This window comes from Microtus oregoni, unplaced genomic scaffold (genome assembly GCF_018167655.1).
Source record: "Microtus oregoni isolate MIOR12 unplaced genomic scaffold, Mior012 000033F_ref0000390, whole genome shotgun sequence".
Classification (NCBI taxonomy): Eukaryota; Metazoa; Chordata; class Mammalia; order Rodentia; family Cricetidae; genus Microtus; species Microtus oregoni.
In genome coordinates, this window is record NW_024543092.1 from 16,095,933 (window position 1) to 16,109,545 (window position 13,613).

General features: G+C 48.3%; 2 protein-coding genes across 3 annotated transcripts in view; both read right to left on the minus strand.

Annotated features, from left to right (window-relative positions):
- Positions 1–3,211: 3,211 nt before the first annotated feature.
- The window catches only part of Tmem242 (transmembrane protein 242), a 28,324-nt gene continuing 17,922 nt past the window's right edge, over positions 3,212–13,613 (minus strand). The window contains exon 4 of the mRNA XM_041680147.1: positions 3,212–3,587. Within this exon, the coding sequence (XP_041536081.1) occupies positions 3,489–3,587 (99 nt within the window). The 3' untranslated portion in view covers positions 3,212–3,488. The remainder of the gene's footprint in view (positions 3,588–13,613) is intronic.
- Positions 7,323–8,664, minus strand: Ldhal6b (lactate dehydrogenase A like 6B). Of its 2 annotated transcripts, XM_041680145.1 has the most exons (2): positions 8,113–8,664; positions 7,323–7,950 (listed from the first exon to the last, which is right to left on the minus strand). In XM_041680145.1, the coding sequence occupies exons 1-2, from the start codon at positions 8,481–8,483 to the stop codon at positions 7,335–7,337; spliced, it is 987 nt and encodes a 328-aa protein (XP_041536079.1). In that variant the 5' UTR covers positions 8,484–8,664; the 3' UTR covers positions 7,323–7,334. The 2 variants fall into 2 exon arrangements, with proteins under 2 accessions (XP_041536079.1, XP_041536078.1); XM_041680144.1 differs by having other exon boundaries at positions 7,323–8,664.

A 13,613-nucleotide genomic window follows, 5' to 3' on the forward strand; every position in this document is an offset into this window, starting at 1 on the left:
AGTGAAATAGCTACATTCAGTGGATTTTAATTATCTTTGTCCCCATCTCCCCCCTCATTTCTTTGTTTCCCTCTTAAGTTGCAATGATTAGTTTGTGACTTCGGTCCACACTGAGCTTGAGATCGCACGGACCGATGTGGTGTGACAAGCTTGGCTCCTCCTTTTGGCTGAGCAGGATCAGCTCCTTCCTCAGTGCCTTGGGGCTGGGATGAGGACAGCGACAGAAGTCACCATGACCCTCCTCGGCTCTTCTGGGCTTAGGGCAGATGCTTGCTCTGTGTTCTATTGGAATCTGTGTTCCTTCTAGTCAAAGGCTCAATACCTTGAGTGGTGAGCCCTGCAACACACCTTTCCCTGCCCAGGGTGTGTCTCTACTCTGAAGTGCTCTGGGTGAGCCAACTGTATAGCAGGGCAGTGGTAACTTCTCAGTATGGGTGTTTTCTGGTAAGAATCCTGAGGTCTGCTCCTCTCTGTCCACCGTGTTCTCTCAGTGCGGCTTTCTCCAGCAGCTGTGGGCTTACAGTTCTAAGAATAAAGCTTACCACGCACACAATGGAAGCCACATCTTACCGAAAGCCTCCTTAATGTTGGCTTAGATGGGAACTGGAAATGGCTGTGCTAACCCTCCTCTAAAGCGTTTCCAGTGCTCAGTCTCCATGAAATGGATTGCTTATGGGGAGATAATGTCTCCTCTATTCCTTTTTAAGTCTGTGAAAAATGTCATCCTGGTTAATAGGGTGATTAAAACCCTTTATGCTCCAGGAGATAAATGTGATTATGTTTTTCATACTCTACCCAAGATAAAGACAGCAAAGAAGGCAGACGTGAAATCCCACAACACTTCCTCTCTTCCGTATCCGGGGACATTCAGGACGCATACGCAGATGGCTCCTCACATAAAGAATAACATTATCTCTTAAACATTTTTCCTTCCCATTAACCAATTTAACAATACGCCTCTGGTAGGAAAGAAACAGACAAGCGACTAAATCCTGTGGCATCTGAGTTCTGTGGAAAACACTTCAGTGACATCACTCGCCTGTTCTGAGTTTTCATCTCCTTTGCCCCAGTTTTTGCTTGTAAAAGGCAACTGGTGCCCAGCCTTCCTCTTCTGGGAAAGCTGTCGCTGCCAGCAGGTGACCCAAGTTATTCCTATGGGGACGTGGAGTGTAAGGACAGGGCTTTAGCACCGGCATGCCGCAGAAGCAAGTATTCCGTATTCCGTTATTCCTCTGACATGTTCCTTCAGCGCCAGTGGAAACAGCGTGTCCCTTGTGGCCCCTAGTTCTGGCCTCAGCCGTGGCTGCCATCCACAGCCCCTGTGACCGGCCTCGGCCTGGCTGCCATCCACAGCCCCTGTGACCGGCCTCGGCCTGGCTGCCATCCACAGCCCCTGTGACCGGCCTCGGCCTGGCTGCCATCCACAGCCCCTGTGACGGGCGCTACCACATCTACAAGGCTCTACCCTCAAGGAGCTTGCAGAGACTCACAGTTAATAATGGTTTCTCTTTTTATCCCTTCAGCGAATACAGGAAGTCTCATTTTCTCCTATCCAGTGGAGGTCTTTGCGTGAGGGGTTGTAGGCAGTGCCCACTCCACACACCTATCAAGCTGCCTACTTTCCTTCTCTGCATCCAGCCAGGACTGGTTAGAAGACGGGTATGGATTTTTTTTCCTCTACTCCATACTTGCTGATCAAGCTCACAATCTTTTCTTGGATTTTTAGCAGGTTACATGTGAATCTCAGACACCGATTACACCTGTTTAATTAACAATACAGCAATTTTAACAGGGCAATGTGGTCTAGAGAAAAATGTTACATTATGCACTTGACATTTCATTTAAAGAGTTCCTTTAGAACTAAAAGGTTTCACTGTAGCAGATTTTGAATGCACTTTATGGAACACGGTTGCTGACTAATTAGGACCCAGGTAATTCTAAAGGAACTACACTCCTGACATTCAGCCAGAGGGTTTCTCTAGACATATTGACACACTGGCGTTTCTTTCCTCCTTAACTGTGTGCACAATCACTTCCCATCAGCTTTCTGTAAGGGATCACAGAGCAAGCACACAAGGGGTTGGATTCTTAAGAATTAACTTCATTAAGAGAAGGCATCAAAGGCTGGAGAGATGGCTCAGAGGTTAAGAGCACTGACTGCTCTCCCAGAGGTCCTGAGTTCAATTCCTAGCAACCACATGGTGACTCACAGCCATCTATAAGGAGATCTAGTGCATTCTTCTGGCCTGCAGGCATACACGAAGGCAGAATGTTAATAAATCTAAGAAAGAAAGAAAGGAAGGAAGGAAGGAAGGAAGGAAGGAAGGAAAGAAAGAAAATCATTGGCTCCAGTGCCCAGGTGACTTTCTGGCTACCATGGTTTCAGATAGGTAGCAATTCTGCTCTATTTCCTTTCACCACTGGGATGACATTACAGACATCAGTCAGGGTACAGGGACTCAGAACCAGTTTCACAACAAAGCGCATTCTACAGCCGTGATGTTGTCATTACCACTTCTGCACAAGTGTTCCTGTCTGGGTCACCATCCTCTGTTGCTGGCGTTGTTGTCCCATGTGCAAGGATCTACAAGTACTTCGAGGGAGGCCCTCAGCCGTGTGTACCATGTCGAATCACACTATGTTCAGGACAAGCTGCACCCGTTTCCAGTACTGGGTTCACTATCTTGGAGATTGGTCAATAGGAACACACTTCCCAAATTCCTAGTCATCCGAGATAAGATAGGCTTTTAAAATTCATTCAATTAGATACACTGAGGTCTGTTCTGCTGTTAGGAGTCTGTCTGTGATGACTTTTTCTTATTAAAAGTTTTTTTCTTTTTGAGAATTTCACATATGGGAACTGCTTGCATCATTTTCAGCCCTCCCTCTCCCCACTCCACCTCCTTCACTGTCCACCCTCACTCGCTTTAAATCCACGACTTCTTTACTATTGTTACACATATGCATAGGTGTACACACACAACCTACTGAGTTTCTAAAAATATTTAGCTTTAGTTTTTAATTGTGTACGCGTATGGGTGTGTTCGCAGGTAAGTCAGGTGCCCACAGAATTCAGAAGAGGACATTAGATGCCCTAGAGCCACAGCTCAGGTGGGTTTGAGTCACCCAGAGTGGTGGTGGGGAAATGCGCTGGGGTCCTCTGCAGGAGCACAGTCAGCTCTCCAGCTCTTACAAAAATTTTCTAGCTTACTGGTTTTGCAAATATGAAACATGGTTTATTGTTCTAAACAGAAATATTTCCTCTGGGACCCCTCCTCAAGGGGAACATCTCAGTAATTAAATAGTTGTCTTAGCTTTAGGAAAACATTCCTTCCCTGCACCATGGGCAGATGGCTATGGCTGTGGCCCGTGGGTTCGCCGGCCATCTGCACGTGTTCCTGGAGAGAAGTCACCCAGTCCTGTTCCGATGGGGCGTTTCCAAAGCTGCCGTGCCTGCCGCGATTCTCAGGGAGCCGTCCACACCCATCTCACTTAGACTCCAGTACTTCCTCCCACTTAACAGCTGACTCGGAGTTCTTGGGAATCGTTGGAAATATGGATTGCATCTTACTTCGAAAGTCCTTCATCTAGAAGAAAAAAAGTATCAAATGTCAGAAGGAGGGAGAGATAGATGAAGCGCTTAGAGGCAGCATCTTGCTGAGCGGGGAACACCCCGTTCTCACAACTGCAGAGCAGACAGCAGCAGTGAAGCTGAGCGCTGTGTTCAGCACCGAAGAGAACACTGCTCTTCCAAGAGTGAACCCGCTAACTAACAACACAGCTTCACTCCTGGTCTAGACGGCGACATGTGTAACTCAACAGACTCCCAGGATGCGTATCTACAATCATCTACAATGTGCATCTACAAGGGGACTCATGGTGGCTTCCGTTTATAGAGATGCAGCGGGCAATACAGTTTCTGTCCATTTAAATACATGATTATACTCAGACCATTCAACGTCAGAAGTTTAGAGCTGGAGAGAGAGAGAAAAAAAAAACTAGTGACAAATATATTAGAATATTCTCATGTGCCAGTATGAAAAACCCACACTGAGATTTCACCAGCGAAAGGGGATTAAAGCCAAGAGTCAAGGAGGGGTGTGCAGACCTCTGTGCAGGGCATCACTGCTGTGGGGGAGGGCAGTCTCCCTGGGTGCACACTCGGTGCACACTCCGGGCATCTGACCCTGCCCCACACATGGTCCAGGCCAACCCCACCAGCCACACCCAGTCACATCTCCCTTTGGATGCAGGTGCTGTGCTGGCTCACAAAGCTTCCAGGACTGTGCAGCAATCATTTCTGAGGGAGGCTACTGGAGATACAGGTAATTTTTCTTTTGCTGTTGATAATATGTATTTATTTCAAATGGAGGTTAAATTTGTACCCTCTTGCCAAATTCAGGGTTTACATCGTTTTCAGTCTTTGTAAATTCTAGGCTAGCACACAGCCTCCGTAGCATACACTTGGCGACACAGATGCTGGTGTTGGAGAGCCCACTGTTCAAATCCCAGCCACTGTCGTTTTCTCGCCAGCATCCACATATGCAGAAAGGAGACAGCGTATACTCACCTGAAGAGTTGTGAGGACAAGCTGGGCGGTGCACATAATGTACAGCCCCTCCCTCCTCCTCACAGTGAGCACTCAATCTGAGGCCACGGCCACTGTAGCATTATCCAAACGTGTATGCTGGATTCTGAAAACAAAGCTCGCATGGGTGTGGACATCATGGCGTGTTTTATAGTTATGGACCATTTGGTGTGACTATCCTCACCATTTATGGAATCTGTAGGAGGCCAACCGTCTGGGTCCTCTAGATCCACATACCAAGCTTTGCATACTTAGGCAAACACTCTGCCACTGAGCCCCCAAAGCACATTTCCCAGTCCCATCTTGTGTTAGGCAAATGTGACAAACACTGCTCACAGACACCTGCCAGCCAGATAGGTGTATTCAGCTAGTCTTGAATACACGCATGGGCATTGCCTCTCCTTACCATTTTCTCTGGATGATGAGCCTTCATGAGAGACTCTCCGCGAGGACCAGCAACAGTGGTGACATCCGTGAAGAGGGACTAAGACAGGGGAGGGGTCTCTTCTGTGGTCACAGATGCTGTGACTACCATATGAAAGTGGTGGTAGAGGTGACCCAGATGCTGAATACCCAAGATTCATATAAAGAGCGGCTTTACAAAAACACCAATCACAACCTATGAAAGGAACTTCGCAGAGATGTTTGGGTTTGAAAACCCAATGCCTCTCTGGCCACGGTTTGCAGTATGCTGCTCCTTGCCTTTCTGGCTGATGAATTTTACAGCTTGTGTTCAACTGTCTAGCACTGAAGACCAAGTACAATTTCTTTCCACGGTCCCTCATCAGTGGTAACTGTGGTCAGCCGCTAGGAACAACAAGGCTAGTAGGCACAGGTGATGCTGGGTCTCTCTCTCTCTCTCTCTCCCTCTCTCTCTCTCTCCCTCCCTCCCTCCCTCCCTCCCTCTCTCTCTCTCTCTCTCTCTCTCTCTGTGTGTGTGTGAGAGAGAGAGAGAGTGAGTGTATGAATGCGGACACTGCTCTATCCCCCATTCCTGACCTCATCGCTGTCTCTCAAGCCTCAAAGACTGTATTATTATTTGTTCCTGAGGTCGTGAGTTCAGAGAAGACTTCCGACTGAGATGTGGACACTGAAGACACAGGATAGAGGACCCTGCTGGGCCCTGTGCCTTCCAACTGTGGGAATGGAAACCCAGAGTCCACTTTATGTAATAAACAGACACTCAAGTTGCTTCAAATAATGGGGCTCCATGGGGTTCCAAGATGGTATTATTTATATGGACAGTATCTATCAAATATGTATCAGTGAAGGCCATACAAAGGTCAATAAATTATTCCCATTTAAAGATGCCCTTGGAAAAAAGATTTAAGAGTGAATATCACTAAGTTTAATCTGAACCTAAATATACTAAGGAAAATTCACAGCTACTGCCATGGAACTTTCCCTCAGCCCCCAGAATTGATGACTGTGAGCATGCTGGTCACATTACTCCAAAGTGAAACTCTGGGATCTCCTCTGCTCTGCCCTTGTTGGTCAGGGAGAATGTTTTTTATGCTATGGGTTGTAGGGTCACCCTTGTAAGCATGGTCTGTGGGCCACCACAGGCTGTTTCTGGGAGTGTTCTGTGCAGGGATTAAGGCATAAAAGGCATTCCCTGGAGTATCAGGCCCCAGAACCTTGTCCTGAAATACTGCTGTCCTCGGAAGCCATTATTGGAAATACGGACGTTCAGAGAAGGGTCTGACTGATACTTTAGATGTTAGAATAGAACCAAGATTACACCTCTAATAATGCTCTCGTTCCCACTCCAGCAGCTTCCTCAGGGCTGTGGAACCAGTACGCCAGGAACAAGAACACCAGCGGTGTGGCTGGTGTATTTATCATTTGCCCCTCAACAATGAGCGACCAGACAAGTGTGTCATGCAGTTGGGGAGGCAGGTCCGACTGCGTGGTTGTGTCTGCACGTCTGCACTGCAGCCACGTGCATGTGGGTGCTGCCCCCCCCCCCCATGGTCTGGGCTGTGGAAGAAGAAACTGAAAACCATTTTGTCTAACGCATTATATATTAAAAATTTGCTTAAAATATTCAGGTTCTCTCTAATCACAAAATCCTTACAGAATCAATTCTAACAGGCAAGTAGTTGTTGCCACTAAAAGCTGAGTTTGAAATAGTTTTTCTTTTTTGTGAGGTTTTTTTTTTTTGCCTTCTTTGTTGAGAGGCTCATTCCATTTCTGTTTCCTGTATAAGCTCTGCTAATCAGTCCTGCCTACAGTCTGACCACCAAGGCTTCCATGTTCAGTCTGCTTCCTTCCCATCTCCTCTCCTCCCTCTACCCCCTCAACTCCCCCCTCCCCCGCTCTTGAAGCAGCTGCAGTCCACATTTCGTGATGCCTCTAAAAATATATATGTAAAAGTATGTTGTCTAATGTATGTAGAATACCATGTGGGTGCTGGGAACTGAACCTGGGTCCATGCAAGAGCAGCAGGTGCCACCCTTCCTGTCCCCTTCATAATATCTTAATGTACCAACCAGAATAGACCAGTCAGTATGTGTTCTTACGAATCAATTTCTTGAACACCACACCAACAGGCAAGAACCAGTACTTGAAACACCAAAAATACCTTTAATTGAGTCACTCAGAAACTGAAAAGGCAAAGTCACCTGGCAGCTGGATGCCACACAACAGGAGACCAAACCAGAGACCGCCAACCTTCAGAACCCCCAGTTCATGCCACATCCGCATATACTGCATCTGTTGTCTTCGGCATCTTTACAGGGCTGGCTTAAAACTTGATATCCTTCTGAATTTTCCAAAGTGTTTCTGCACTCTTCACCATCTGGGCTTCCTCTGTGGGGCTCAGCTTCACCTTTATAATATCAGAGATGCCATTTTCTCCCAGGATACAAGGCACACTGAGAAACACCTCTTCTTTTATTCCGTAGAGACCTTTAATTTTGGTGGAGACTGGATGTGTTTTCCTGAGATTCTTCAGAATACTTTCTGCAATATCAGCTACAGACAGGCCAATGGCCCAGGAGGTATAGCCTTTCATTTTGATAATCTTGTAGGCACTGGCAATCACGTCTTTGTGGACATTTCCCCACTGCTCGGGGTCTTTGCTAGTTCCTATGGCAGAATTCAGCTCTTTCAGAGGCACCCCAGCGATGTTCACTCCACTCCACACGGGGACACTTGAGTCTCCATGCTCCCCAAGGACCCACCCGTGGCAGCTTTCAGAGTGAATCCCAAGCCTCTCGCCAAGCATGTAACGGAAGCGAGCAGTATCTAGGTTGCAGCCACTTCCAATAATACGGTTTTTGGGAAACCCGCTCAGTTTCCAGGTTATATACGCTAAGATATCCACTGGATTGGAAACGACAATCAATTTGCAGCGGGGGCTGTGTTTGACAATACTGGCGATCATCACCTTAAAGATGGCTACGTTCCGCTGGACTAAATTCAGGCGCGTTTCGTCTTTCGCCTGGCGTGCACCTGCTGTGATAACCACTACCTCCGAGTTGGCAGTGACATGGAAATCTTTGCTGCAAACAATATTTGGCATTTTCATGAAGACACTGCCATGCTGGAGATCCATCGTCTCACCCTTCATTTTTTCTTCATTACTGTCAACAAGGGCAAGCTCATCAGTCAAGCCTTTCGCTATAATGCTGATGGCACAGGCCATGCCGACTGACCCAGTTCCTATAATGGAAACCTTGTTGTGGAGAATGGGCTCTTCGGAGCTGAAGTGCTGGATAAGTTCACCCTTCAGGGTCGACATGGTGGACGTGGGAGTGACGCTCCACCAGGCCCGGCTGAGAGGCACATGCAGCACGCGACTGGGCCGCAGAGCTATGCTCAGGTCCCTGAGATCCACTCCAGCTGCACTCACTCTTTTGCTGGCTCGCAGGATGCCCGTAGCCCAGGCCATGGCTGCTCATTCAGGTGGATGAAGTTAACCGGGTGAGGGAGGAAGACGGTTGATGCCAGAACGGTCGGTTGTTGCCCCGTAGTACAGGCCCAGACCCTCCTACTGCGGCTGCGCAGCCCCCACCCAACAGCGCGGCGCGTGGGCTAAGCTCAGTTTGGGTCTTCCAGCTCCGGCAACAGCAGGCCTGCAACAAGGTTTAATAAAGGGTTTCGCCCGCAGCAAGGAATATTGGGAGTTTTACAAACTCCTACTCTCTAATGTTGATACATAGAACCCAACCCTGACCCCTGGAATTAATCGTTTCCTATTCTCAGTGTGTATATGACGAATGGTTCTGGCAACAAGAGAGAAGTTAGATCCTTGAGCCACAACAAAGGTGGCCATGATGTCTACCAAGAGGCAGCATGGCGGGAGGAACAGGTTCCTCGTTTAGTGTATTCAGCTGGAGGTCCTTCTGCTTAGGAAGGGTTTTTGCCCGTATCCTAACTGTGGTGCACGCTTGGACAAGGCAGGAGTGAGAGGCTGAGCGTGCCTCCTCTTTCTCCAGCCAAAGGAGAGCTCGCGATCGAGTCCAGATTAAAAAACAAAGCAAAAGGAACTCAGTGGGTCCTGCAGGGGACCCAGGCTGGGGTCTCCGTACCCACACTGGAGGGCTCAGAACGGCCTTTAGTCCCAACTGCAGTGACACCTGACGTGCTCTAGGTCTGAGGGCACCTAGTCCACTTGGCGAGTATAAAACTCAGGCGCACACACACTCACGTAAGTAAAGGAACGGATTAAAAACGAAACAACAAAAACCAAAACAAAAAGTTTTCCCCAAGCCCTGCAGTTTCTTAAGGAGAAAGACGGCCTTACAGTCCTCTACTGAAATGAAGGTATCTTTGGAATGACCTTGGAACAGCAGATTAACCTTTAGACGTACGCGTTAGATTATTGACTAAAGTAGTGAAACACGATTACTTTGCAAGCTGGCACCAGCATATCTCATCCCCTCTGTGTTTTTCTGAAGTCTTGTGAACTAATCTCAAAACTCTGAGGAGACGCAAATGTTACAGTTTATGACAGACCTAACAAACTGCAAACACCCAGAAAACATGACGAGCACTCGGAGCACTTCCTCTTGTTGATGGTTTCCTGGAGGAAGCAGAGCCACTGCGATGCATCAATCTAAAACAGACAGATGAATTCTCCACACGCTGGCAATCAGATTTACGGCAGCAAACTGTCAAATTAAAAACTAATTAAAAAATGGTGGCCACTGTTTTAGAGGACCCACAAACTATCACTGATAGCTGCGATTTCTTTTACCCTACTCCTCACTGGGAATGTTAGCCTGACAACTGGTCCACCTTCTTTCTGTAATGATTCCCTTGACCAGTCAGGCAAGTTGTTCTCCAGGGCGAGAGCTCTTGAGTCTGAGATTCAAGGACATGGTGACTCTTAGCTGGACAGCTTCTATTGACAGTCATTTTCCTTTCAGAGATTGAGCCTCTTCAGAAATACAATCTTGATGACTGCAGGCTCTTCAGTCTTTCCCCTCAGTCGCAACTAAATCAATTTTGAGAGGGAAAATGACAACATTCCAAAATAAAGAATACCCCAAACAAAGCAGCTCTTTATTTACAGTAAGTCTCAAGACAGCAAGCATGAAGACAGGCAAGATGGTCATGATGTCCAGAGAAGATGGAGGACTACTCAAAGATATTCAAAACCAAATATAGCCAGATAGCTCCTATTGGCTTTCTATTTTAGGTTATTCATTGTTCTTTCAATTGAAGACCCAATTCAAATTATCTCTTTAAAAATGAAGCTGGATGGTGGCAGCATACACCATTAATCCCAGCACTCAGGAGGCAGAGGCAGTGTGAGGCCAGCTTGGTCTACAAAGCTAGTTCCAGGACAGCCAGGGCTACCCAGAGAAACTGTCTTAAAAACAAAAACAAAACAAAATAAAAAAAAGTAATGTAATATTATAGTTGAGGCAGGATGCTACCTCAGTGCTTTTGGTTACATCACTCAGGAGAGGGAAAGTTAAAAAGCAAGACCACCAGCATGTATCTAGAGCAGGGGTTCAGTAATGGAGATGGAGCTTTCATTTCCTGTCATGTGGTCCCAAATAATCACACAGAAACTTATATTAGTTACAAACTGTTTGGTCTATTGCTCAGGCTTATTACTAACTAGCTCCTACTTTCAAATTAACCCATGCCTATTAATCTATGCATTGCCATGTAGTTCATGGTTTTACCTGTGATCTAGTACAACTTGTTGCTCTGGTGGCTTCTTGGCATCTCCCTGACTCTGTCCTTCTCCCTGTATCTCTGTTTTGAATTTCTCACCTGGCTCTATCCTGCCTTGCTATAGGCCAAAGCAGTTTCTTTATTAACTGATGGTAATGAAACATATTCACAGCATACAAAGGGGTTATCCCATAGCAGGTTCTCAGGCTTCCTCATCCTGTGACCTTTTAATACGGGTCCTCATGTTGTGGTGACCCCCAACCATAAAATTATTTCATCACTACTTTATAACTGTAGTTTTGCTACGGCTATAAATCCTAACGTAAATATCTGATATGTGACCCCCAAAGGAGTCATGACGCAGGGGTTGAGAACTGCTATCTAGACTGATGACATCTGCCCGCCCCCCGTATATTCCCTCCACCTGGACTCTCCCTGCTAGCCCTCTGCCTTCCCTCCTTCCTCAGGAGACTAGTCAATGCCATCCTATAGCAGATCTGTCAACCCTCTAGGCAGAGTGAGTCTTTAAAATGCTGTGTCACCACTGTGCCCCGCAGCCATGATCGGTGTGTTACAAACAGTTAAGTGTAAAAGCCTATGGACGTGCCAGAGGGGGCTGCCCCTTTTTGTCAGCACAGCCCAGTCCTCTAGGACATATCTGAGTGCAGGGACAGGGACCCAGTGAGGGCCGCGAGGGGCAGAGCAGGCCAGGTCCTCAGGGAGCTAGAATTCTCAGGGCAGAAGCTAATAAGGTGGGTAGGTGAGGCCCCTTAGGGCCTGTCTGGAAGACTAACATGAAGAAATTCCAGAGGAAGCTAGGGTTAGTTAGGGATGTCTTAGCTACTTTCCTCAGCTAGGCCTTTCCCAAACCTCCGCCACATTAAACTGGAGCAACAGCAACACCCACAGCGCTGGGAGCACAGCAGAACAAAGCGTGGGAGCAGAGAGCACTTCACTCCTTTAAAACTATTTCAAAGTTGAGAACAGAGGAAATCCTCAGTGAGGAAAAGAGAAGCTGAGAGGGCCAGGCCAGCGCTGTAGCGGACCTGGAGGCTGCTGCAGTGCAGTTCCGGCAAGGAGGGCGCTTGCTGTAGAGCACAGCAAGGTGGGTGCTCCCCATAGAACACAGCAAGGAGGGTGCTCCCCATAGAACACAGCAAGGAGGGCGCTCCCCATAGAACACAGCAAGGAGGGCACTCCCTGTAGAACACAGCAAGGAGGGCACTCCCCGTAGAACACAGCAAGGAGGGCACTCCCCGTAGAACACAGCAAGGAGGGCGCTCCCCAGAGAACACAGCAAGGAGGGCGCTCCCTGTAGAACACAGCAAGGAGGGTGCTCCCTGTAGAACACAGCAAGGAGGGTGCTCCCCATAGAACACAGCAAGGAGGGCACTCCCTGTAGAACACAGCAAGGAGGGTGCTCCCTGTAGAACACAGCAAGGAGGGTGCTCCCTGTAGAACACAGCAAGGAGGGCACTCCCTGTAGAACACAGCAAGGAGGGTGCTCCCTGTAGAACACAGCAAGGAGGGTGCTCCCTGTAGAACACAGCAAGGAGGGTGCTCCCTGTAGAACACAGCAAGGAGGGTGCTCCCTGTAGAACACAGCAAGGAGGGTGCTCCCCATAGAACACAGCAAGGAGGGCACTCCCTGTAGAACACAGCAAGGAGGGTGCTCGCCGTAGAACACAGCAAGGAGGGCACTCCCTGTAGAACACAGCAAGGAGGGTGCTCCCTGTAGAACACAGCAAGGAGGGTGCTCCCTGTAGAACACAGCAAGGAGGGTGCTCCCTGTAGAACACAGCAAGGAGGGTGCTCCCCATAGAACACAGCAAGGAGGGTGCTCCCTGTAGAACACAGCAAGGAGGGTGCTCGCTGTAGAACACAGCAAGGAGGGCACTCCCTGTAGAACACAGCAAGGAGGGCACTCCCTGTAGAACACAGCAAGGAGGGTGCTCCCTGTAGAACACAGCAAGGAGGGTGCTCCCTGTAGAACACAGCAAGGAGGGCACTCCCTGTAGAACACAGCAAGGAGGGCACTCGCTGTAGAACACAGCAAGAAGGGTGCTCCCCGTAGAACACAGCAAGAAGGGTGCTCCCCATAGAACACAGCAAGGAGGGTGCTCCCCGTAGAACACAGCAAGGAGGGTGCTCGCCGTAGAACACAGCAAGGAGGGTGCTCCCCATAGAACACAGCAAGGAGGGTGCTCCCCATAGAACACAGCAAGGAGGGTGCTCCCCATAGAACACAGCAAGGAGGGTGCTCGCCGTAGAACACAGCAAGGAGGGCATTCCCTGTAGAACACAGCAAGGAGGGTGCTCCCCATAGAACACAGCAAGGAGGGTGCTCGCCGTAGAACACAGCAAGGAGGGTGCTCCCCATAGAACACAGCAAGGAGGGCACTCCCTGTAGAACACAGCAAGGAGGGTGCTCCCCAGAGAACACAGCAAGGAGGGTGCTCCCCATAGAACACAGCAAGGAGGGCACTCCCTGTAGAACACAGCAAGGAGGGTGCTCCCCATAGAACACAGCAAGGAGGGCATTCCCTGTAGAACACAGCAAGGAGGGTGCTCCCCATAGAACACAGCAAGGAGGGTGCTTGCTGTAGAACACAGCAAGGAGGGTAACATGAAAACTAGTTTTAAAAAACAATTAAAAACTGAATTGTGCTGCTCACAGATTAAGGTGATGCTCACATGAGGGTATTCACAAGTCTTAGCCTTCCATGTGGAACACAGGCATAGAAGACCACCAGAAAATCACCCAGGAGGACTCTCTTTAAGAATTAGACACTAAAAAATGAACTGGCCACTCTTCTGATAAATTCTCCAAATCACATTTTTGCATCATCATATTCATTTTTAAAAAGATGTATTTATTAATTACGTATAC

Excerpts from the sequence above, each read along its gene's own strand:
- Ldhal6b (XM_041680144.1), bottom strand. The coding sequence starts at position 8,483 with ATGGCCTGGGCTACGGGCATCCTGCGAGCCAGCAAAAGAGTGAGTGCA.